At 37.1% G+C, this 23,790-nt stretch overlaps 1 protein-coding gene across 6 annotated transcripts in view; it reads left to right on the top strand.

Annotated features, from left to right (window-relative positions):
- The window catches only part of SCAF4 (SR-related CTD associated factor 4), a 49,095-nt gene that overhangs the window by 4,044 nt on the left and 21,261 nt on the right, over nucleotides 1-23,790 (top strand). For 2 of the 6 annotated variants that reach the window (XM_035545788.2, XM_050715973.1), the window contains exons 2-14: nucleotides 8,129-8,212; nucleotides 8,796-8,840; nucleotides 10,198-10,359; nucleotides 12,381-12,516; nucleotides 14,967-15,106; nucleotides 15,675-15,851; nucleotides 16,172-16,272; nucleotides 16,774-16,821; nucleotides 17,971-18,079; nucleotides 18,415-18,582; nucleotides 19,762-19,847; nucleotides 20,471-20,661; nucleotides 22,807-22,907. In XM_035545788.2, the coding sequence (XP_035401681.2) occupies nucleotides 8,129-8,212; nucleotides 8,796-8,840; nucleotides 10,198-10,359; nucleotides 12,381-12,516; nucleotides 14,967-15,106; nucleotides 15,675-15,851; nucleotides 16,172-16,272; nucleotides 16,774-16,821; nucleotides 17,971-18,079; nucleotides 18,415-18,582; nucleotides 19,762-19,847; nucleotides 20,471-20,661; nucleotides 22,807-22,907 (1,548 nt within the window). Of the gene's footprint in view, nucleotides 1-8,103; nucleotides 8,213-8,795; nucleotides 8,841-10,197; nucleotides 10,360-12,380; nucleotides 12,517-14,966; nucleotides 15,107-15,674; nucleotides 15,852-16,171; nucleotides 16,273-16,773; nucleotides 16,822-17,970; nucleotides 18,080-18,414; nucleotides 18,583-19,761; nucleotides 19,848-20,470; nucleotides 20,662-22,806; nucleotides 22,908-23,790 lie in introns of those variants that run through there. The other 4 variants (XM_035545786.2, XM_035545791.2, XM_035545789.2 and 1 more) reach the window with 4 other exon arrangements.

Here is a 23,790-nt window from a genome sequence, read left to right as displayed (position 1 = left end):
AGCTGACTAAAATATATCCTATATTCCAGAAGGTGCTACAGAGTGTATTTTTAAGTGAGCGTTGTCTCCCACGTGTCCTGGGAGAGTTACTCAAGCAACCCTTCAAATGATGTTTGGATGGTGTAGAGGACAAGAAGGATAAGAGAGTGCTTCTAGAGTTTTAGGCAGAATTTAGTCCTTCTTTAGTGGGTGACGGAGACTGAAATCATTGCAGAAGTAGTGTGCAGCTCTTTGGGGACAGAAGTTGCTTTGTTGCTTTTATGACTGCATCCCATTAGTTGAAGTATCATCGTCATTCTGGTAGTGAAAGATCTGTGTCTGTTTCTTCTGGACTAAACCGTTTCCAAGAATATGGAAAACTGTGATGTTCTATTGGAAATTCTTGGAAAGAGAAGAAATGAGATGAAAAGTTTTTCAGGAGACATGCCGGACTAGTGAACATAGCACTGACCCGAAGAGGCAGATAAGTTTCAAAAACGTTTGTGTAGAAAATAAAGTTCTTGTCTGTGTGCTTTTCTGCTGTCATCTCCATTTGACTGTGCTTTTTTTTTTTTGTTTATTTTGGTCAAGATTTTTCTCCCCAGTGATTCTGAATTTGTGAATAGTCTTTCTAGGCCGTAGAAATAGCTTAGTGGATCGAGTATTCTTTTGCTGGGGTTCATATCTGATCAAATTTAAATCTCACTTTATTTTCCAAAGAATATAGGCTGGCTGCCGTGAATGTTATGGTGATCTGTGATCTTCTGTGACACCTAATACTTGGTATGCTTCACAGCTGATGGTTAAGAATTTAAAACTTACATTGATCCTCTGAGACATAGCGTAGGAACAGGAGTTTGGTAGACATTGTTATCTTCCTTTTTTAGCAGCTCAAGGAAGAACTGGGTGAGACCTTAGGAGGAAAGGAAGCAATGAGTTTTATAGGGGAAGGAAAATGTGTTTAACTGGTTTTCTTTGGACCCATGTGTATTTTTTTTAAACATCTGACCTCTTAAAGATCTGGTCATGAATGATTTTGTTAACAAAGCACCATTACTGTTATTGTGCTGTCTGTGCTTGGTAGTCATGTCTTCTACCATCCGTTTTTCTCTAAGTACGTGAACAAATAACTATACTATATCTGTATAAGTGACTTGCCATTTGTCTGTCTTGTGTGGTTTCTAAATGCATAAATATATTTCAAAAAATAACAAGTGAATATACAGAGTAATAATATGCAGAGTATGACTGTATCATATGTGTGTGTGAAGCCCGCTTAAAGAAATGTTCTTGGACACGTGAGTCGTGCTAAAATTGTTGAGGGCGTGTTAGACTCCTCTGTTAAAATTGGAGAAGGAAGTTCGAGTGAGAATATTTTAACAATGACCCGAGTGCTTGATATCCACTAAACACTGCATTTTTTCGGTAGGTTATGTCTCCTGCTCCTTTTCTGTGGGTTTTATTTAGTGAGTATATAAAACTGAGCCGTACCTCCATATTTGTAGATAGATCTCTTTATAGTAAAGAGACTTAAGCAGGAGAGCAAAGCCAGAGAAGTCAGCATTACTTAAAAGGTATTTACCTTCCTAATATGTTAGCTGGTGCTTAAAACAGATAAACAGACTTAAGATCAGGCATCAAGCTCAAAACACAACAAAGATTGTAAGCCTGATTTTTTTTTTTTTTCCTTCTGTGCCAATGGGGTAAGTCTCACAGGATGTCACTGTTTCACTTCTTTCCTAGTAGTTTCAGTTTTGGGAAATGTATGAGCTGTTTCTTTTCTCTGGCTATTTGTATTAGGATAGAGTAGGATAGAATGATTCAGTCAGAGGGGACCTACGACAACAGTCTAGTCCAACTGCCTGCCTGCTCCAGGGCTAGCCAAAAGTTAAAGCACGTTACTGAGGGCATTGCCCAAATGCCTCTTGAACACTGACAGGCATGAGGGCATCAGCCACCCCTCTAGGCAGCCTGTGCCAGTGTTTGACCACCCTCACAGTAAAGAAATGTTTTCTCATGTCCAGCCTGAGCTATCCCTGGAGCAGCTTTGTGCTGTTCCTGCGTGCCCTGTCATCGGTGACCAGGAGCAGAGGCCGGCACCTCCCTCTCCACTTTCACTCCTCAGGGAGTCGCAGAGCAGTGAGGTCGCCGCTCAGCCTCCTCTTCTCCAGGCTGGACAACCCCAGTCTCCTCAGCCCCTCCTCACAGGACATGACTGCCAGCCCTTCTACCGGCTTCGTTGCCCTCCTCTGGATGCTTTCAAGGACCTTAACATCCTTTTTATATTGTGGAGCCCAGAATGGCACAGAGTATTCAAGGTAAGGCTGCACCAACACTAAATATAGCGGGAGAATCGCCCCTTTTGACCGGCTGGCTGTGCTGTGTGTAACCCACCCCAAAATGCAATTTGCCCTCCTGGCTGCCAGGGCTCACTGTTGGCTCACACTGAGCCAGCTGTCGACCAGCACCCCCAGGTCCTTTTCTGCTGAGCCTCTCCCCAGCCACTCCTCTCCCAGGCTGTGCCTGTGGCCAGTGCTTCTCCGTCCCAGGTGCAGCTCCTGGCATTTGCCTTTGTCAAGCTTGATGCCGTTGCTGATTGTCCAGTGCTCCAGTCTGTCTAGGTCCTTCTGCAAGGCCTCTCATCCCTCTGGGCGTCTGTTAATCTCTTCTGGCACGCACACATCACAGCCTGATTTTGCCTTTTTTGTAATGAACTCAGTAATAAAGTGAAGCCGATAGTATTCCTGCATTTCATCTTTCTCTTCTTGATAAGATATGCTGTGCCAGACGTGCTGTCTTCTTAGGGTTCTAAGGTAGGGCTGTGGGCAAACTTCCAAGTAGAGCATCTCTCTTATGTTTAAAAAAAACATAGTTTCTCATGCTTCTGTGTAAAATAAACCCTCAAAAAGCATTGATGGTAGAATAGCAGAAATGTATAATTTGGTTTTTGGAAAACTAAAAACTATTTTGAGCAACCTGATCAAATGGGAGGTGTCCCTGCCCACAGCAGAGGGCTTGGAATCAGATGGGTTGGAAGGGACCTTAAAGACCAAACCATCCTGTGATTCTGTAGGTCATCATCCTGTTCCTTCTCCCATTACCTACTTCTACTGCACCTCACCCTACACCTTCGATATGAACCAGAGCAGGTTCTGCAGTTTAAGTTGGAAGGCCCTGTTAGTTTGCTCAGTTCTGCCACGTGTTCTCCAGTACTTCTACATTTTACATTGATCTGGGGGGATGTTTACTAGCTTGCCCTTTAAATAGCATGCAGAACAGGTCATCACCTTTTTACTATCTGCTAAGCTTTAAGGAGTGGCTCTTTTTTTGGTATTTAGTTGCATTTATTATTCCGAAAACTAGGAGGTGATTTTCCTCCCTTTGAGATTCTTGGCTTTAGAGGTATTTTGTCCTATATATCCATACTGTTATGAAAAGTGTGCAGAAATATTCTTGAATGAGTATTTTGTATTGTGGTTTGAGTTTAGTAGGTTCTTTATTACTTCCTTTATTTTTGTAGTACATGGGTTGATACAGAGCAACAAAGAAAAGATCCCTTTAAAAACATGGTTCTTTAAAAAACATGCTGCCACAGCACACAGACTGTCAGTTACAGAGAGGGAGGTTCCAGAAATGTTCACAAATTCTTGAATTGAATTGTATCCTAAGCCAGAGCTTGTGTAAAACAGCCGTGCATTTTTTCATACTACTTTCAAGAGGTAGGATGGTTTTAACTGAAACAGTGAGGTTTTTTAATGATCTTTGATGATGATCTTGATAGCATTTTGTGGCTAAGTCTTTCTGTTAGTTATTCTACCTTGTTTTTCCCTTGTGTGTGAAAAGATCCACACGGATGGCAGGATACAATTCGTCTTAAACTACTGAAATTACCAAAAGTAAACAAAAGTGCAAGTCTTGAATAGTCCTTGGGTTCATTAAAAGAAGGTTTCACTTCATTTCTTCTCCCTTGCTACCTCTTGCCCTGTTGTGCCCCCATCCTTGGCAATGGGATACCCATTTGACTTGATTGCCAGGTGAGCTGTTTGAGGGGCAGTAGCCTCTGCTTGTTCCTTTAAACAGCAGTGTCACTATACAGGGAAGGAAGGCAGGGAGCAACTACGAGCTGTTTCTTTTCCCCAAACATGCGGTTATGGTTGGTAGGAATGCAGTGGCGAGAGCAGCAAGTCATTTCCGAGCAGGTCACAGGCTCTACTATTGGAGGCAGCGTGCTGGAAGTGCTCTTAAAGCTAAGCTTTTGCACCTAGGTTGCTTCTTGAATTGATCATAGTGCGCTTTGAGGAATTAGATATTGCAGTACTCTTGGAAGAAGACTCCTCTGAAAATAGACTTTTTTTTTTTTTTTTGGCATACATTGGTTCTGGGAATGTGTATGAAAAAGGATTTAAGTGTAGCTGAATGGGCATAATACTGAACAATTTCCCTTTCTAACAGTGAAAATTCATAAGGAACTAGTAAGGCTGTTAAATTTTAGGTTTACCCTTCTTTACAACACCGTTTTGACACATGTAACTGTTACAGTGAGAATTAAGTAAAAACCAGGTTTAAAATACTCATTTGGTATTCTAAAATCTTAAGAAAATCCAAAAGGCAAGGAAGTTTTGGTGTGCCATTCAAAAAGCTAGCTGTGTGTGTGAAGAGAGAGCAGAGTATATATACAAATGTGTGTGTATGTATGTGTGTTTACGTATAAGAATATTTTCATCTTAATCTGATAGATGTTTCAGCTGTAGTTCATCCTGGGCTGTACTCTCTGGAAATATCCGCATGTACTGACCTCATTGCTTTTACTGTGTTTTTGTTGCTGTTGCCCAGAGTGCTGTCTGTAACAGCAAATGAACAATTTACAGTCATCTGCTCAGTCCTGTTCTTCCAAAGCTTCTGTTTATTCCTGCCTTATTAGCCTCAGTTCCAGCCTCTCGTGTTCTTTAATTAGTGCCTTCTTGAAGCTACCATGTTGTTTATTGCATCCTCCCTGGCTACTTCACTGCATCTAGCTGGTTCCCTTCTTCCTGCCCTCTAGCAGTTTTGTGCTCCTTGCATTTTTTCCCCCAGTTGTAACATCATTCTTGGGATACCTTTTCAGACACCATTTTTTTTCTTTTTTCCCCTTTTTTTCCGCAACTTGTTTATTGTCATCTGTCCTGCTATGAGCTCTCCCAGTTTCCTGGTTCTCTCCTGTGGTGTTCCTGAAGAAGGAGCGCTGAAGTGCTGCTTTCACACTGGCTTCTTTGTTCTTGGAACACGGGGCTGGCTCCTTTTTCTGCAGGGCTGGTCGCTTCTTGGTGCGTAAGGGAAAGGATATGGAGTGCCGGGTGTTGAAATGTTGGCTCCTTTTTCTCCTGCTCCACCTCATTTTTCAAGCCTTCTGGTGGTCCGTTTGTGGGTGTTGGGTACTTTGTTAATTTTGTTTTTCATTGCATCTTGAAACAGATTTTCCATAGTTTTAATGTAAGCATTGGCTCTGTTCATCACGAGCCTTTGCACTTATTCAATAGAAAAATATAATTCAGAATTGAAATTAAAACTCAGACACCTCTCTCCTTCTGTCTTTTATCAGACAGATTGCATTTGGCCATACTGTGATTTGTCAGCAAGCAGAGATGTTAGCTGAAGTGTGTCTTACAGCTTGACTGGTTTTAAAATGAAATATTCTGGCACTGGAGCTTGCCTTTTATGGAGATTTGTAACGAAAAGCCATGGTTTTGACTTGTTGTTGGTGTTGGAAAGGATATCTGGCTACCACTCTCTTGAAGGACAATTTTTCTTCATTCCTATCTCTTGGAATAGGAATATAATTAAAAGTTTACGTGCATATATTCTTGCTTACTCTTTATGTTTTATTGGTGTAAAGCTTTCTTTTTGAACTGATGAATTAATAAGTTGTCAATCTACTTGCCTTCAAATAATTGGCTGTAATTTTTTTTGCCTTCTGCATAAACATACCTACTTTTTTTTTCCTTAACTGAGACAACAGGTAAATCTGCCTAAGTTGGTCACTTCAAAAATATCTTGAACCTTTAAATTCGTAGAAAAACAAGAGCGATTTATAAATGACTTCTTGCTTTCCATTACACTGTCAAATGAAGATATTTTTATTCTGTACTTTGTTCTGTGGCAGGCAATTTATTACATTTTTGACTAGTATTCAAGGGTTTTAGTTTTTCTTTATTTCATTGTGATAAACAAAATCACGTAATGCAAAACATTTTTCTATGATTTGTGGGGAAAAATTCAAGGTAGAAATGATTGTGTAGGAAATGTTGAAGATCTGTTCCTTGCATTACAAAAAACATGACAATATGAGGATTCTTTCTGCCTTTAGTAAGCCACAGCTTAGATAACGAATCAAGTTCGTGGGAAGAATAGAAAATAATATTTAACGGGGTGAGAGCACCTAACTATGAGGTGTGATTCAGAAGGAGGAGTTAAAAAGTAGTACTGGAACATCCTGGCTTCTATTTCTGCCTGGAAGATGGAAAGAAGATTGGAGAAAACTGTTCTTACACGCCGACGTGGATTGTGCTTCCAGGTCTGCAGACGAGCAGAGTAGAAACAGTCACAGTACGCCATAAAACCATAGTGTAGCATATGGTGTAGTTTCAGCAATCGGCTATTTTTACGATGGGAAATTACAACAGCAGCTTATGGAGTACATGCAGTTCACTGTAGATCCAGAGTAGGTAGGCTAGGCTGGAAATGGAGAAAGGTGCACAGGATTTTGGTGTCATGTGTGTGCAGTGCATGCTTCTGGGTGCCTGACTGTAGGACTGGTATTGAAAAACAGCCCTTCCAAAATCTCCTGTTTCCCTGTTCTCTTAAAAAGCTCTACACGCAGCAAATTAGAGTAGGAGAGTTATGCCACTGAGATGGTGCTGGGGACCTGGGGAGAACACGGTGTTCTCTTTCCTCAGCTCTCTGTGGTACCAGCTGTGACAGTTCTACATCCAGGTTTTAGTTTCTTTCAGTTTCTGAAATGCAAATTTAGTTTTTGCTTCCAGAGTCATGGTTAACACTGGAAGACCAAGTGGTGTTTTTTTTCTCAATGCCAAGATTGAAAACTTTGTGAAACTGTTTTGTAATAAAATTTCCTCATGTGAGATGCAAGTCACACTGATGCCATTTGTGAATGTGAAGTTTGTTTTTTTAGCTTGGAGTCACACTCGGATTTAAAGAGATGGATATCCTACCTGTATCCTATCTGTTTTGAGTATAGAATGTGCTTTCAGTGAATGTAGACTTGAAAAAAAAATAACAACCTGGATTCTGCATTACTAGATTTAAATTCCTTTTTGCACTTAACATTCTTAACAGAACACCACTTGGGGTTCTTAAATTCTGGTAAGATTACAACTTTTTGATATAGTGTACCTGGGCTATGCTTAAAGAAACTAGGATATGATTATTCTGTAAGTCTGGTTCACAGAGTGCCACAAATTACCATCTGTATTAAGACTAGTCGCTTCTGAAAGCTTTGTCCTTGAGGATCTAACTTTTCCACTGGGCAGCATTAGTATGGAGAACAGCGCAGAGGATTCTACGAAACAGTTGGTGCAGTTAACTTTAATAATAATATGGGATGTTCATAGCAAACCAAGTATCTCAGTTAAAGACATTTGCAATGTCTATATATATATAACAGGGTAATTTGAAAACTTAGCAATGATTTGATGCCTTGATGGACAAAAGTTGGCATACTTCTATGCAAATTATTTTAAGATTATAGGATTATGTCAGTCTAGCTATCTGTAAGGATATCCTAACATTTCTATTTTTTAAGGAGATGTTCAGGCTAATTTAAATCAAGATGCAGTTAATTGATTTATATTGCTTCTGTAAAATGGTTCCTATACTATAAGCAGATACCTGGTTTTGGACGTAAGTGGGACTTTGACAGTAGCCTTATCTTGCAAATTGATGAATGTGGGCTACTTCACAAGGAAAACAGCTTTGAACATTGCCTAGAAAGATCTGCTTGGTAGTCTCTTTGTTTCAAAGGCCAGCCAACATTGCAGTGATGTGTAACTTGGAACATCTGTAATCAGTTGTCTGAAATGTTGTCTTTTTGGATAACAGCTTAAACTTCATAATACATTTTTAATATTTGTTTGTGTTTTCTTTTTCTCTTCAGCTCTTTTCATTGATGGAGATGAAACCTCCTATTTCCCGAGCAAAAATGATTCTCATCACAAAAGCTGCCATTAAAGCTATTAAGGTAAGGTACAATAGCCTAAAAATAAAACAATAACAGTAGCAATGTGTTATTATTTTACTTCTAAGCAAACGCATCTCCAGACTTCCCAGTCTTAGCTTCATGGATGTTTTATTCTAGCTGGCATTAAGAAACAAGTGGGTGGTGAACATCATCATCTGGTTTTAGATTAGTAGCATAATGCCAGCTTCATTTTTTTGAATCGTTGCTTTTTAATGCCACCCTTTCTAATGTTATGATTTCTGTGTAATAAAACTTTAAATGTTGCACCATGCAACTGAGTCGTAACATATTAAAACGTATTGAACTTGCTTGTAAAGTAAATCCAGAAAGTTCTCAGTAATACTGGAGAAGCAGTATGTCTTTTGTGTACACGTTGAAACACTTCTGTAGAAAGGATGGCTCTGTGATTTTTTTTTCTCCATTAGCTAAAGAGCTTGATTAATTCTAACATGCTTCTTTCTCAAATGTGACTTCAATATTTTTGTAGTCCTTCCTAAATGATAGTAAGCACAGAGTTAAAATACTTCTAAAACTGTGTCACTGTCAAGTAGTTGATAAATTAATTTATGTATTTATTTTCCAGCTCTACAAACACGTTGTCCAGATTGTAGAGAAGTTTATCAAAAAGGTAATAAAAAAACCTGTCTGCATCTGTTACTACATATTATTAATAATGCTGGTAAATAGCCAAAAAGGGTACTGTTATTCAGGGATTGACAGAAACAATCAGTTTTTTTAGGGTTTTATATATTTTGATATCTCTTTGAGTATATAATCTCCTCATTTGAATTTTCCATATACATTAGGAAGAGGAAGAAAAAAAGTATTGTAAAACTTCTCCAATCAGCAAGTAGGGAGGAAACTACCGATATGGAACTTGAAACTGATTTTCACTGGTGAAGATGATACATATTTTAGGAAATACAATTTTTATACTTGCGTAGGCATGTAAAACAACAGGCTAGAATGTAATGATTCACTAAAAGGAAACTTGCATACTGCCTAACATAAGTTCCTCTGAGTGAACAGGAAAAATACCTTTTCATTTGTGGAAGAGAAGAACTTGAAGTTCTTCTGCAAGATGCATTAAATACCAGAACATAGAGTTGATGGAAGAAGTCCAGTGCATTTGAGTGTAGGGTAGCTTGACAACACAATTGTGACAGTCTGTACAGGAAAGTAGTAGATCTGTTGTTTCAAGCTAAAGGTACTTTAAAAGCAGTGATAGGGAAGGTGAAGGCTGCGTCAAGTTAGGCAGCTGTATTTTACTCTGTCCCAAATGTAAAAGCATTTTTTTTCTTCCTTCTCGATTTCTATCAACAAAAGTAAAGCACTAAAAGGATTCTACCCAAGCACGATACACAAGTCTCTTCTGTATACACGCCCAACTGTAGCTTGTGTTTCTATAAAAATGTTCGTGTCCCCTTTCTCCAACTTAATGAAAATACTACATTGTATAGAAAGTTATTGTTATATAAATTAAAAGGTTTTTTTAGATTAAAATTCTTAAACCTTTTCTTACTTGTCATTTTAGCTCATTAATGATGCACAATACCAACTTCTTTCAATACTGTAAAATAGAGTCTATATCTTTTTGTGGAAATTTGTATATGAACCTGGTATTACAGTTCACTTTTTGTTGTCTTGAATAACTATTACTATTGAATCTATTTAAATACTTATTTTTTAAATACTCATTTTTTTTTTAATATGAAAACCTGCAAAAGAAGAACAGTGTTTTTTGGTGGTGCTGCCATAAACATTAGATCTGTGGTCAGTTTGAAATTCATCATTCTGTTTGTTTTTATACCATCCATGATCTACATAGGCTGAAGCCTCTAGTTTTAGAAACAAATGGTAATGGTGTTGATGTGTTTCTTTTCCCTACCTTAATATACTAAGAGTAGACTCCTTGTAGGGAACTGAGGTGAATGCATGCTGTCTTCTGAGTATCACTGCCTAAAGGACAATTTTTTTGTTTTCAGTGCAAACCAGAATATAAAGTCCCTGGATTGTATGTTATTGACTCTATTGTTCGTCAGTCTCGTCACCAGTTTGGAACGGACAAGGATGTCTTTGGGCCAAGATTCTCTAAAAATATTACTGCCACATTCCAGTATTTGTATCTCTGTCCATCTGAAGACAAGGTACAACTATGATTTCTCAAGTGTTGTTGTGAATTGATAAGCGTTCTTGTGACATTTCCGTTTACACGCAAGCTAATTTGGTGATTCTCTATGTCCTTGTAGTGACTATTTATTATATAAGATGGTAAAACATGACAAGAAAGATTGTCAATTTAACAGTTAAATGGAAGTTCTAAGTTATACCAAAAAATAAATATTTTGCCTACATTCATCACTTTTGCTCTGTGTATGCAGACACATGAACAGTGTGTGAGTGTTTGTGACTATGCCAAAACTTTTCTTCTTGAGGCTTCTTCAGGAAAACTTAGTGTGGAAGGTGGTGTCTCCCACAGAAAGGTGTTGCAGAAGTGCCAGAGTTGTAGCAAGTGAAGGTTCTGCCCCTAGACTTTTTCTAAGAAAATGACTATCTCTATTTCTTCAGTCTTGACAGATCCCGCATTTGAGAATTTAATTGCTTTTCTCCATTGTGAAGACTTATTTAAGGCCTCAGTTTTCTTAGTTTATCCTTAATTTCTTGATGGTCCCAGTTGCTACCAACAGAAGATGGCTGTTATGCGCTCTGTTGGAACACATTCAAAAGGCTTCTGAGATAAGTGCATTTTAGGAGTTGCCAGTTGGTTTGCAGAAAATTGCCTACTCACTGCAACACTAAGAGCAAAATACTTTTTTTCTAAGTGACTTTTTTTTCTAACTTCCTAAGTAAGCTTTTGAAATGTTTTGATACTGTGTTGTATTCTAGGATGGAAACTGAAGACCTTTAGACTGAGTCTGATACTCTGAAACTTAATGCATGAATATCTAGAACCTAAACAAAAAATGACCTGTAGATGCAGAATAACCGTGGCTGATATCAGAACAGAATGATATTTGTATTTTTAACAGCCTTTCTGTAAGATTAGTGTGGGATTGAAATAAGTGTGGGATTTTCAAGTCTTTCAGAGAGATAGAATAGTTGAGGCCAAAAATGCTGCTGTTTCAAAGTTTAACTGTTCTTCAGTCCAAAATCTTGTATAAAAATAGCCATTCCAAGTTTCCGTCTTAATTGATACTATTGTAGAAATATTTTGTTAAATTCTTCAATCATTTAGCTTATGACAGTACCAGTGGATTTGCATGGGTGTATGTAACTGAAACACAGTAAGGCATTTGACTGTTGAAACAAGAACAGAATCAACTCATTCTTGGAAGCTGCATTAGAACTGAGAAGTACTTAAAATGTATATGTGTAAGTCAGATGACTAAGTATATAAAAAGGGTGGGTATGCCAAGATTAAATATAACATTTATTCTGATTTCTGTTTGTATGTTATACCTGAAGCAGCACATCTAGTCAGGTTTTATTGTTTAATGCTAGGCTAAGGAAGGAAAGACTACTTTCCAGCTTGTTCCTTAAGGTTTATTAAGATAAAAAAAGAGCAAGCTTAAAGTAACAGCTGTCAGTCAGAGGTTCTAATTTAATCTTCCTTCAGTGATCAGTTAGAGAATTTTCCACCCGCTTTCCTGATCTTTTGAATACTGATAGAGATGAGTTTTCTGGTGCCAACATAGAATTGGTTGGGTTAGTAGAAAAAGTTTCAAACAGTCTTTGCTAACTTTGAAACTTCTAGTATTTTATGGTCTAATTGCCCCTCTCTCCCTTGGGCTTTTCCAGCTCATCTTCATTTTCTTTCTCATAACATTTGTTGTTTGTTTCACTCCTTTATGACTGTGAAGAAATGGTGGTGGGGCTGATGTGACTTCTTCTACTGTTTATCAAACCTGGATTTTGTGACGGGACAGAACAGCTTTAGAAAAATGGCACAAGGGGATAATAAGTTGGCAGGTTGTATCTTTGCCATATGCAAGGTCTTGCTGACCTGTGTGACAACATAGAGGGTTATTTAAAAGGTATGCCCAATTCTGTTGAACTACTATACTGATCAACCCTTTCTTCTCAACATTAAAAAAAAAAAAAGATGAATTTGGACTTTGTGAATTAGGAAAGCTGTATTTAGCATTGATGTCTGCTTTTGTTTCGACAGAGTAAAATAGTCCGTGTCCTGAACCTTTGGCAGAAAAATGGTGTTTTTAAAATTGAGATCATTCAACCCCTTCTGGATATGGCAGCAGGAACTAGTACTGCTGCTCCAATGACAGAAAATGCTGCTAATAATGAAGGTATGAATGACATTATGGCTTTTTCTACTTGTTTTAGAAAGGCGAATGGTATTAGAAACTCTTGCTTGCACGTTCAAGTGCTACTAGTAGTTTCAACAGGAACGTGTTAATAAATTCAACTTTGCTGTCACAACTATGTGGGCCAGCTGTAGCCCATACTGATACTGTACTTCAGAAGTTATCAGAACGTGAATGATCATTTTTCAAAATAGCTCAAATGAATACTGTGTGAGTGCATATGGATGCACATGTTTTCCATAAAGATGACTTAATGTTCACTCTTAAAATAATCTTTTCTTTAGTCTGAAATATTTTTATGTTGCTTCTTAGTTTTATAATTCTCATGTCCATTTTTTTAATGTTAGAATCTGGATCCATAAAGCATGATGCTCAGTGTAAGAGCTTACACTGAATCATCTTAATGTCTGAAAGCAACAGCTATTAATATCTTTCAGTTTGAGACCCCAAAACATTTTATGCTGGTGTTTCAAATCCAAATTCCTGAACGGTAAATTTAAGACTGATGATAGGCTTTTACACGGACTACTGGTAGAAAACCACTGACCTAAAGAGTAAAGTAATGACTGCCCTCCCACAATATTTTCACTGACCTATTTTATGCCACATAAAAAGCTGGTAGTGAGGTTATTGAATTGTGGAAGAGCAAATGCATACCACAAATCCCTCTTTCTCTGGAGGGTCATCTTTTGGAGTTTCTGTATTTCAGTCTTAGTTTTTGTGACCTCAATATTTGCTGCACTTGTATATGTTGGAATAGGACTGGCAAAAATGTAATAATGTGAATGAGGTGTGGTGACAGACAACAAAATAATGATGCATAGTAGCATAAATAGAATCTTCTCCGGTGGTGTTCAGGAAAATGTATCTATTGATGTATTTTTTAAACATGGTGAGGTAGGGGGGAAATATCTTAGCAACTCAACTCAGATGCAGACTGCTCGCTATGTGGTTTCATTCGGTTATAACAGACAAGTGCACTATTGTTCCGTCTCTGTCTCACTGCTGTTAGCTAACGGATTGGGTGCCTTTTATGTAGATGTTCATCCTGATTTCAGTCAGATTATTCACATACACCAGAGGGGATAATTTGGCCCTGAAATAAACATGCTAATGATTAATAATAAATATATTAATGCATTATATGAAATAGAATCTCTTTCACTTATAATGCTGCAAAATCTGTTTAGCCAAAAAGAGATTTTTTTTCTCCATTGAGCAAGTAAATATCCCTCTGAATATATACAGGAAGTAATTTGGGAGTTAAAGTATATTTTAAATCAATCATGGATCTTTTTTGCAGAATTTTTATGTAACATCTGACTGCTGGGAAAATGTTATTCAACATTTGACTCTGCTTGCTGCTTATCAACACTGCAGTAGTTTAAACTGCAAACAGATGAATGGGTTTAAAGAAGTTGATATTGTGAAGCAAACATTAGCTTAATTTCTCAAAAAAATATATATATTTTTAAACTTTATTCCATTGTACAATTTTATACTATTTCATTAAAATATTTTCACTGAAGAATAGACCTCACAACATGGAGAAATTGCTGGTATTGCTGCTAATTTATGTTGTACTAGCAAAATGTTTGTTAAAAAAACAAAAAACATTGTTACTTAAAGCAAAGAGAATGGAAAAGCTGCATGTGTAGACAAAGCTAATAGCATGCCTTAAAAGGTGGTCTCTTTAGTGGAGTTCAGTGGAAATGAAACTTTTTCTGGAAGAGTTAGTATATGGTGATTTATACAATGGGAGGATTTATCTAGCAGATGCAGGCTTGGCTTATGTCTCTGCAGAAGTGGCATGTGAACAAACCTTGCCAAAGGAAAGAGTTGCTTGGGAAATAATTTTTAGAAACCTTTAATTATTACCAGACTTCCCAGCAAAAGTTCTGCTACTGCTAGAAAATAGTTATCAATATTTCAAAGGAATATGATTAGAAAACTCAATTTTTCTTGAAGTGAATCATTAAATGATTTATTTAAAATACTCCTGGAAAAGGAGTCCAGATTTTTAAACTTTGAAAATGGAACCAATATTTTAAGTGTATTGATTTGTATTGCTTAATGCTGTCTTTAGTAGTTTTGCTCTTAACTTTCCTACAATTGTAAAAATGTAAGCATCGAGCTGTCATCTAAAATACCATGCTGGACTAGCTTTCAGATAGGCTTTTTTTTTTCTTTATTTTCTTTATAAGTGTATTTTTGTAGTGTATCCAACGCAGAGATGTGAGCAGTGAATAGAGCAGTTGAAGGCAAAATGAATATAACATGTAATTGGGGTAGTTCAGATAGGAGCACGGACTTGATTTTTTTGGTTTAAATAAGCTACTGTGGATAGACGGGTGTTTCAAGGAGGTAGATGTATACACTGAGTACAATTTTTGAGTAATGAAGCTTTTTGTTCATTCCTATGGAAATCTTAGGTTCACCGCCCCCTCCAGCAAAGGTTACTTCGGAGCCCCCTCAAGTCACTGCTAATTCAGTACCGACAATGCCACAGTTGCCCAGTTCTGATGCCTTTGCAGCTGTAGCTCAGTTGTTTCAAACAACGCAAGGACAGCAGGTAACGTCTTTATATGTAAGATGAAGGGTGGGGAAATGATGGAAGAAACATTCTTGATTTGAAGCAAAATGAAAAACAAAACAAAACAAAAAAACACTCCCTGAGTCTTAAATGGAAAACTTGTAAGAGCTGAAGTCAGTATTTGAATCTTCCATGGCCTTTCTATCCAGAGATGATTGTATTCAGGAAAAGTCAGTTATGTATTAGTAAAGAATTAGTTCTGAATTGGTACAGTTACAAAGTTTCAAGACTAGGCTGAATACCTAGAATGAAAATTGAATTTTATTGTTTGGTACACTCAATTAAACAGCTTCAGTGTTGGAAGGCCTAAATACTAAAGTCTTGTGATGTGCTGAATTTTGCCACTGATGTAATTTAAAAATGACTTCTGGTCTCGCTGAAAGTTCTCCACCTTCATAGTTCAGTCAGGTTATTGGTTGTATGCATCCTATGCTGTTGGTGTTCATTCTATGCTATAGGCTAATTTGATACAAAATTTATATCCTACAGCTCTAATAGTAATATATACAATCACGTTTATTTAATACTCTATGCTTTTTTTTTGTAGCTTCAGCAAATTCTTCAGACTTTTCAGCAGCCTCAAAAACCCCAGTCACCGGTCATAGATAACACTGTGATGGCTCAGGTTCAAGCTATTACTGCTCAGTTGAAAACTACAGCATCTCAACCACCAGAACAAAAAGCTGCTTTCGCACCACCTGAGCAAAAAACATCCTTTGACAAAGTAAGTTTTCCTTTGTTCCTTGTGTTTAACATCTTCAATTCAACAGGAAGCTTAGTGGATAGTTTAGTGGATAACTGAATGTCTTCCAGATGCTGGGGGGAAACGGTGCAAATTTTTTTGTCTTCAATGTGGAGGTTGCCTTCCTGTTTTTATAGACTTAGCATTTTCTGAAGCTTATTAAAACTGATTTTGAACAGCTTAGTTCATTTCAATATTTTTCCTGCTTCTAACCTTTTCTTTAATTCTAGAGCTGTTAGAATTTTGGTTTCCAGTAGTATAAAATATGGCAAAAATAGTAAGCTCACTGTAATTCCTTTTAGAAGCTGCTAGATCGGTTTGACTACGATGATGAGCCAGAAGCAGTGGAAGATTCAAAGAAAGAAGATTCAGCTCCTTCTCCTTCAGTTTCTCAGCCAGCTTTGTAAGTATTTTTTTTGTCAGAATAAAAGTTAAACCATGTTTGTTATTAAAAAAAAAAAATCTTTTAGGTTACAAAGCTTATTAAAATTTCAAGTTACTTCGGTGGTTAACTGTTACAGTCCAAAGTTAAAATGCTGTTAACTTGTGTTTTTTTTTAAACCTCGGTGATGTAGTGTGGGTTTGGCATGTTGCATTATTGGTTGAGGAGTGTATTTAGTGGAAAAGCTCAGTTTTGCTTTCAAGATGAGTTCTGTATCTTTATTGCACTGCTGAGCGTGTCAGGGCATTGTTAGTAAGCAGCTGGATTGCTTTGCTGGCTGGGGAAAAGATGCTTTAATAAACAAAGTTTGATTCATTAGCTATTAAAAGAAAATTGACTTTGCAGCTTTAAAATCTCGAAGATTAAATACCCATGCAAACTAACTCGGACTCCTCTTTCCCTTTTGCTATGCATTTTGATAAAGTCTTAAATTACATGATCACATACTAGTTTTTTCCACAGGACCTCTCTCTCATTCAGTGCACAGGCTGGATGGTGCTCAATACCTGGGTTAGTCAATGTTTCTTTTTTCCCTGCTTCAGTATGTGGCCCCATGTCTTATTTTCTGCTTATGCCATCCAAACCCTGCTCTGAAAAACAAAATCACTAACTTTGTCATCAGCTTTCTTGGTGTGTTTTATCACTTTAATGTTCCACAAGTATTAATTAGTTAATTAAAATGCCTTGTAAGTAAATTGGTAGTATTTTCCCTGTAATATAGATGGGAACTCTGAAGTACAGAAAGATGTGGTAGGTCAAATATATCCACTGCTTGTATATGCCCAACTAGTGATCAATGGACTAGGCTTTTCAGCTTGTTTATATTCTGTTTGTAGCACTTCTAAGCCTCTGTCCTTATTGTCTTATACTTGCGTAAGATGCTTCTGAAAATTGGACTCCAGAAGTCTCACTTTGGGCAAACAAAATCAGAGGTATCCTCTGAAAATCAGAGGTATTTTCAAATCCGTATGAAAAACTGATTTGTCCAGAATCATGTAAGAATTGTATGGTGCTTGTGTTTTAAAATAGTACAAAGTTTCATTTCACATCACCATTAGATTTCTTTATCTTCCTGAAATCCTGTTTGTTTTCTTACACAAACTGCATCCTTTAAACAGGCTCTATTAACTGCACGGACCTCATTAATTCCCTGAGCACTGTCCATTCTGTGTGTTGAATCAGGAAGTGAATGGTATCACTGTGATCCTTGTGTGATATACATATCCCTTTCTTCTCTGCCCTAAATTTCTCTCAAATGAAAAGGTTTTTTTCCCAGTGAAAGTATGGTCACTGTCTTTTGTCCCACAAGATGAACTGGAGAAGAGGATAGTTAGCCAAAGGTAGACAACCTTCATGAAAAATTTCCATAAACTTACGGCTTTAGCAAGATAATATAAGAAAGGAAGGGGAAGAAAGAGAATTAAATTTTTTTTTGTAGCACTTCTTTATATGTTAAAGGACTGCTCTTAAAATGGAGAAAATATAAGGAAGACATTCTTTTTGTTTTCACTTTCTAGAGAGGAAATGGGATCATAATATATTTTTTCTGTCTAAATTTAAAACAAGAATGTGTAAATGTGCGTACAAGTATGTCAAATAAAGGCAAAAATAAGTCTGTATGTCTGCTGACTTGTCTCACCAAAATATTACTGTTTTTAGTGGATTTCCAGGAGAAGGTATACAACAGCCAGTATTTCCTCAACTCCCAAATATGGATCCTTTTCAGCAGCGAATGATGGGAATGCAACAGGATCCAATGCGCCACCAGGTAACTTCAGGGTTTTTTAGTTTCTCCCTTATCTGTTATGTCTTCTGTGTTTTGTACTTTTCTTTGATGGAGAAGCAAGGAAGTGATGTTTGTTAGTGAAAAGTGAATATGGCTTAGTCCTTCAGCTTTCCCAGTAAAGAGAATTTTGTTGTCTATTCTAGTTAAGCTTTGAAGAATGTGTTTTTTATTCTATACGCATAACCGCCTGACCTACTTCATTTTTCTCAGACTTCTGGGTTTTTATTGTGATTCTGAAGCAGAGAGACAAATTTACTTCTGGAAAACCTAATATATTTTTCCTAACTGAAGGGTTTTGTGTGTTTTGTTCTTGAAAGGTCCCACTTCCTCCTAATGGGCAAATGCCAGGTTTTGGTCTTCTGCCTACCCCACAGTTTCCACCAATGGCTCAGCCTGTGATTCCGCCAGCAGCACCTGTGCAGCAAACTTTTCAGTCTCCTTTCCCAGTACAGAGTGAATCACACATGCAAAAACCACATCAGCAGGTGAGGACCCTTTGAAATAAATACGTTTTTAATTTACAGTGCTCTCTAATACTTGTCTTTATCAAATGTACATAATTTGTTCAGGAGAGGAAATTTCATGATAACTACCTCAAGTGGTGGCTGTGAGGTTTGTTCATCTGAGTGAATGTTGGATAGCCACAGTGCTACGTGATGAGTTAGGTATTTCAGGAATCTAGCAAAAACAGCATATGTATACTGTATGCTTCTTTCAGTATCAGACTCTGGATTGCATTTTTTGTCCACTGAGTTCTTGCTTCCCCTCATCATCCCTTTCCTGTCTGCATCATGCTTAAGGAATATTTTGTTCCGAGAAGTTCTAACAAGGCAATCCCATTCTGGGGAGAAACAGCTTGAAAAAGCTAATTTTAAAGGGTTTGGTGGACTCTGAAATACAGAAAATGAACTCGGAAGTCTGTAAAAGTTCTAAAAATTCAAAGTGTATGTATGTATATGCCTCCGTCCGTCAGAGGATATTGTTGGTATGGTGCCTGCTAAGAAGAAATCAAAGAACAAGTCTCCATATAAGCCTGTATTAAAAAAAAAAAGGTTTCTAAATTTCTTACAGGAATTGAATATATTTACCTCATTTATTCCAAGGAAAATTCTAAAATGAGAAAAAGAAATGATACCAAGCTGTCGTTATGTGGTGACCTGTGATGTCACAGGTTCTATAAATAATTTCTGCTTTCCACTTGTAGTAAAGAGAGAATTCTCAAGATATCTTCCTAATTAGTTTGCTAGTCTTGAAGTGTGTTGAATCAGTAAATTCTAACAAATTGTCTGTTCAGATGTTTCCTGCCAGGGCCTATGAGTTTGGTCACAGAGCAGGATCTGCTGACTGACTTTAATGATATTCTTTGGACATCTGTATGGTGCTGAAATAAAGGAAAATGTGGAGAAACGATTTACAAGTTGAAGATGAGAATTTTGTCCAGATTATTCTTGTGTTTTTCAGTGGTTGTATTAAATTAATTTACTACCAGGCTATCTTCCTGTTGGTGGCTTTGGTAGTGGTGAGGTTTCTGAGGAGAATGGCATTATATTTTAATTTTATATATGTATTTAATATAGTTTTAGTGCTGTTAACATAATTCAGTATAGGCACAAAACAAGATAAAATGCTTGCACCTGTAACACCAGTCAAACTTAATATTTTAGGACATGGAAGTGGAACAGCCACCTATTCAAGAAGGAAAACGACATGTTTCTGACAGCAGAAAGTCAAGATCTAGATCTGCATCAAGGTAAATTAGTGAGATCTCTTTTAGTTTAGTGAGGGTATATGTTATATTGAGTATTGGATTTTAACATAAGGAACTTAGGTGTATCATGTCCAAAGATTTGAAAGGGCATTCTGAGTACTGGGGAGAGCTAGGCTGATTGGAGCTCAGAGAATCTGGTTCTGTGCTGCCAAATCTACTGTGGGGGTGATAATTTCTAACTGTGAGACAGCAGAGAATAGTTTAGAGGTGAGCTAATTCCTCAGACTGTTGCAGGAGTTCATTTTCAGTGCCTTAGGACAGTCTTGTTACTTGTATTTTGTGTTGACTTTGTGGGACCCTCACTCAGCATACTTACTTGCTTTGGGGACCACTTCTCAGAAGTGCCTAGTTCTGCTGTGCAGGTTGGATTCTATTACTGAATGCCAAAACACAAGTTTAGCAAGAAAGTCTCATTTTGATTTAATCTCGGGATTACTTACACAAAATTACTGTTCCATATATGATTCTGTGTATGGACAACACTAGTGAAACTTGGTATTCAAAGCTGTCAAGGGCTTTAGTTGAATTCCTTCCCCTTCTGTAAGGAGTAAAATAATAATAATAAATTAAACAAACAAAAACAGTAAATTGTTGGTTTAAACTAGGTCACCTAAAAGGAGGCGTTCAAGATCGGGCTCACGCTCTCGAAGGTCACGTCATCGTCGATCTCGATCACGGTCCAGAGATAGACGCCGACACTCTCCTAAGTCTCGGTCACAAGAGAGACGTGAACGTGAGAGGGAGAGAGAACGTAGATCAAAAGGCCTTCCACAGATCAAATCAGAAACTGTTAGTGGTAAGTTCGCTTTTTCTGTTTATCATTGATAAATTGCTGTAACTGTGAAAATTCTTGTAGTACCATTTTTCATATGCTCAGCATCTTTGTGATTCATACATCAATTTTTTTGTGTGCATGTTTCCAGTGTTTTCTGTAATGAATTTTAGAGTTCTGTAAAGTTGAAGGCGTTATATTGTAATTACTGTGCCTAATTAAAAGGAAATACTAGCAAGACAAAGTTAGGTATTTTAGAAAAACTGTAAATGTTGAAAAGATACATTACTTAGACTTTTTTTTTTAATGTTGACTAGTCCACTTACCTTTAGTATATGATGTGTGATGAGAATCTCCCAGAAGACAACTCTAAATCTGATGTGTGTTAATTTTTTTTTTTACTTATCAAACTACCATCTTCCCAAAGAACACACCAGAGATAGCCCAGTATATTGTGACAGGGAAAAAAAAATATCAGGTTGTGTAATTTTTAACCATTGTCTGTTCTTGCTCTGGTTCCATTTTTCATAGTACTAGAAATCAGAGTTTAAATAAGCATCACTTCATTGATGGTATATAATTGTAACGTCAAAGAGCAAGAAAGCTAAAATCTGAAAAAAATTTAGCTATGTCTTAGGTACTCTCCCTTCTCTCCCTGGACTGAAGACACTGCGTAGCTTTGTACCATTTGGAATACTTTCTCTGATCTGACCCCTTCTTTCCCTCTCCATCCCTTTTTCTTGCGGTTTGTGCTATTTGATATGATCTCCAAAACTCAGCCAAACAAAATGGAAGTAAAGTGTACTGTGAATTATTTTCTGAACTATTTTAAAGCTGTCAAGAATCAAATCCATCACATTTCTGTTCTTCCTTACACTAATAATAGACAATTGGGCCTTTGGGGATATCTCTAAGTCAGAAGTATTTTAGCTGTAAGGTAGGAAAAGAAAAAGATGAAACACTATGTTTTTCTTTTCTTTCCTTCAAGCCATACAATGTAAAGCAAATTGAGCACAAGAAGCTGAGTGCATGGTTGTGATATTTTCTAATGATTCAGTGTTGCGTATCTCTCCAACCTGAAGGAGATCTTTGACCTTGAAAACATATAGGCTAATGTCACGACTTCTTAAAGAATGTTGGCTTTGCCTGTGTTTGTAGACAATGTAGTAGCTGTCTTCTAAATATTCTTGGGGGCATCAAATCATATCAAATCAATCTTTTTGTATAAAAGGGACAAAAGATACAGAGTTCTAACTAGCCAAAACCTTGTGGTTGGCAATAACAGTAGTTTAAAGAGACTGCAAAGAATTAAAATTTAATTTAAAATATTTAATGGCAGTGGTGTAAGATAGCTTTTACCAACATCTCTCTCAGATTGTCATATAATACCTTTTATGTTAGCGATTTTGTATCAGGTAGTGGGGAAAAATAGGGGAATACTGAATGTTGTGATGGTACTCTTGAGGCAATGTGATACCATGTGCTCATCTGCTTTTTTATTGCCTTCAAGAATGGAGTGAAATAATCGTATTGATTACTTTCTCCCAAAAGAAAAAGTTTGTTTCAGTAATTTTTCACTTAACCATTGAGAGAAATGGCACTGACTAGGTTGCTAAAGATGATAAAAGTTCTGCTACTCACTGTAGTTTGTCACTGCGTTCTGGAGGAAAACTCCACTAGTAGCATGCAGGTCACCATAAACAATCTAATTCTCTTCTTGCTAGTAAGTACCACCCATATTGTGATGCTGGCCCATAGTTTGGATTTCATACTTAGCAGAGTTACCTTGTTGTGAAATATCCATTGCATGCGTAAGGGTATTTCATGGAGCAATCTTGAGAGCAAAGCATACTTTCCTTTTTTGTAATTATTTGCAGAGCTGATGATCATCAGAACTTGTAAGTCATTTTCATAGTAGTTAACTGGACAGCTTCTCAGCATGTGCAGTTCAGGGATTCTGATGCAGTCGCTGTGGTTCACTTTTAACTCAGCTCTGGGCAGGAAAAGAAAGAGGCCTTTGTCAAATACTCCTAAAGATACGTTTTTTGTTGTTGTTCTGTTTCATTTGGCTTTTTCATTTTGTTGTAACTGGCTATTTTAACATGACTATTTTGGCTTATGAAGTGTGTATTTACAAGTGCTCTTACAGGCTGTGTTAACTCTTTGTAGTTTGTAGCACTACGCTTTGGGTAGGACAACTTGACAAAAGGACTACGCAACAGGATGTTGGAAGTCTTTTGGAGGAGTTTGGCCCAATTGAGTCAATAAATGTAAGTATAAACGGTGCAGTGCAAGCTTTGCTTTCAAAAATGGTTTTCAGACTGTTCTAAGCTACCTTTATTTTTGATACATACAGAAGATTCAAGAGCTGTCATTTCCTTTATGATTGTGTTTTCTAATGTGTAGACTCAATTTGTGTGGCGACTTTGAGGGACGAAAAAGAAAAAAGGGCAGTTGCTTTAGTTGCTTGCTCTTTATATAGTGATGCCTCTGGGATGGGATAATTTTCTTAATTACCGCAACTTCATGCAACTTGTGCTTTCTCTAGAGGAAATTGAATGAGAAAGGGTCATTGAAGAGAGAGGTTCCTGTACCTACTGAGTTCCTTGTCTGCTCGATTTTGTGGTTGATCATAGGAATTAATAGGACTTCAAGCTGGTGTTCTTTCTTTTGCTAGTTTCTCTTCTGTCGTTTTAGACATAAGCATAGAAAACCATTATTATATTGCTGTATTAAGGATATTTTATATGTAAATAAAAGCTATGTTCCATTGGCTATGATATTTTATTGAAACAAACTAAAAGATGTGACTAATTTTCTTGCTATTCCCAAATTTTGTTAAAACATCATTGAAGCCTTTTCTCAAATCCATTGCAAAGAATAAGAATTTATTACAAAACTGCAGGTGAAACTGAATGAAGGTGCAGATAGCAATTTGTGCTATTTGGAATAAAGTTGGGGGTATTCTTGTTTCTTCCAACAGATTAACTGATTCCAATGCCGTAGCGCTTCCATATACATGACTATTTAAAATTTTTAAGGATTAAATATGCAGCAGGAACCCATATTTTAACATTTAATAGAGTTAAAAACTTCCTGCATAAGAAGTTGCTTCTAATTTATTAGAATTTTTTATTTTCAGAAGATGCTGGC

This window comes from Cygnus atratus, chromosome 1, assembly GCF_013377495.2.
Source record: "Cygnus atratus isolate AKBS03 ecotype Queensland, Australia chromosome 1, CAtr_DNAZoo_HiC_assembly, whole genome shotgun sequence".
Classification (NCBI taxonomy): Eukaryota; Metazoa; Chordata; class Aves; order Anseriformes; family Anatidae; genus Cygnus; species Cygnus atratus.
This window is presented reverse-complemented; position numbering and strand designations above follow the sequence as displayed.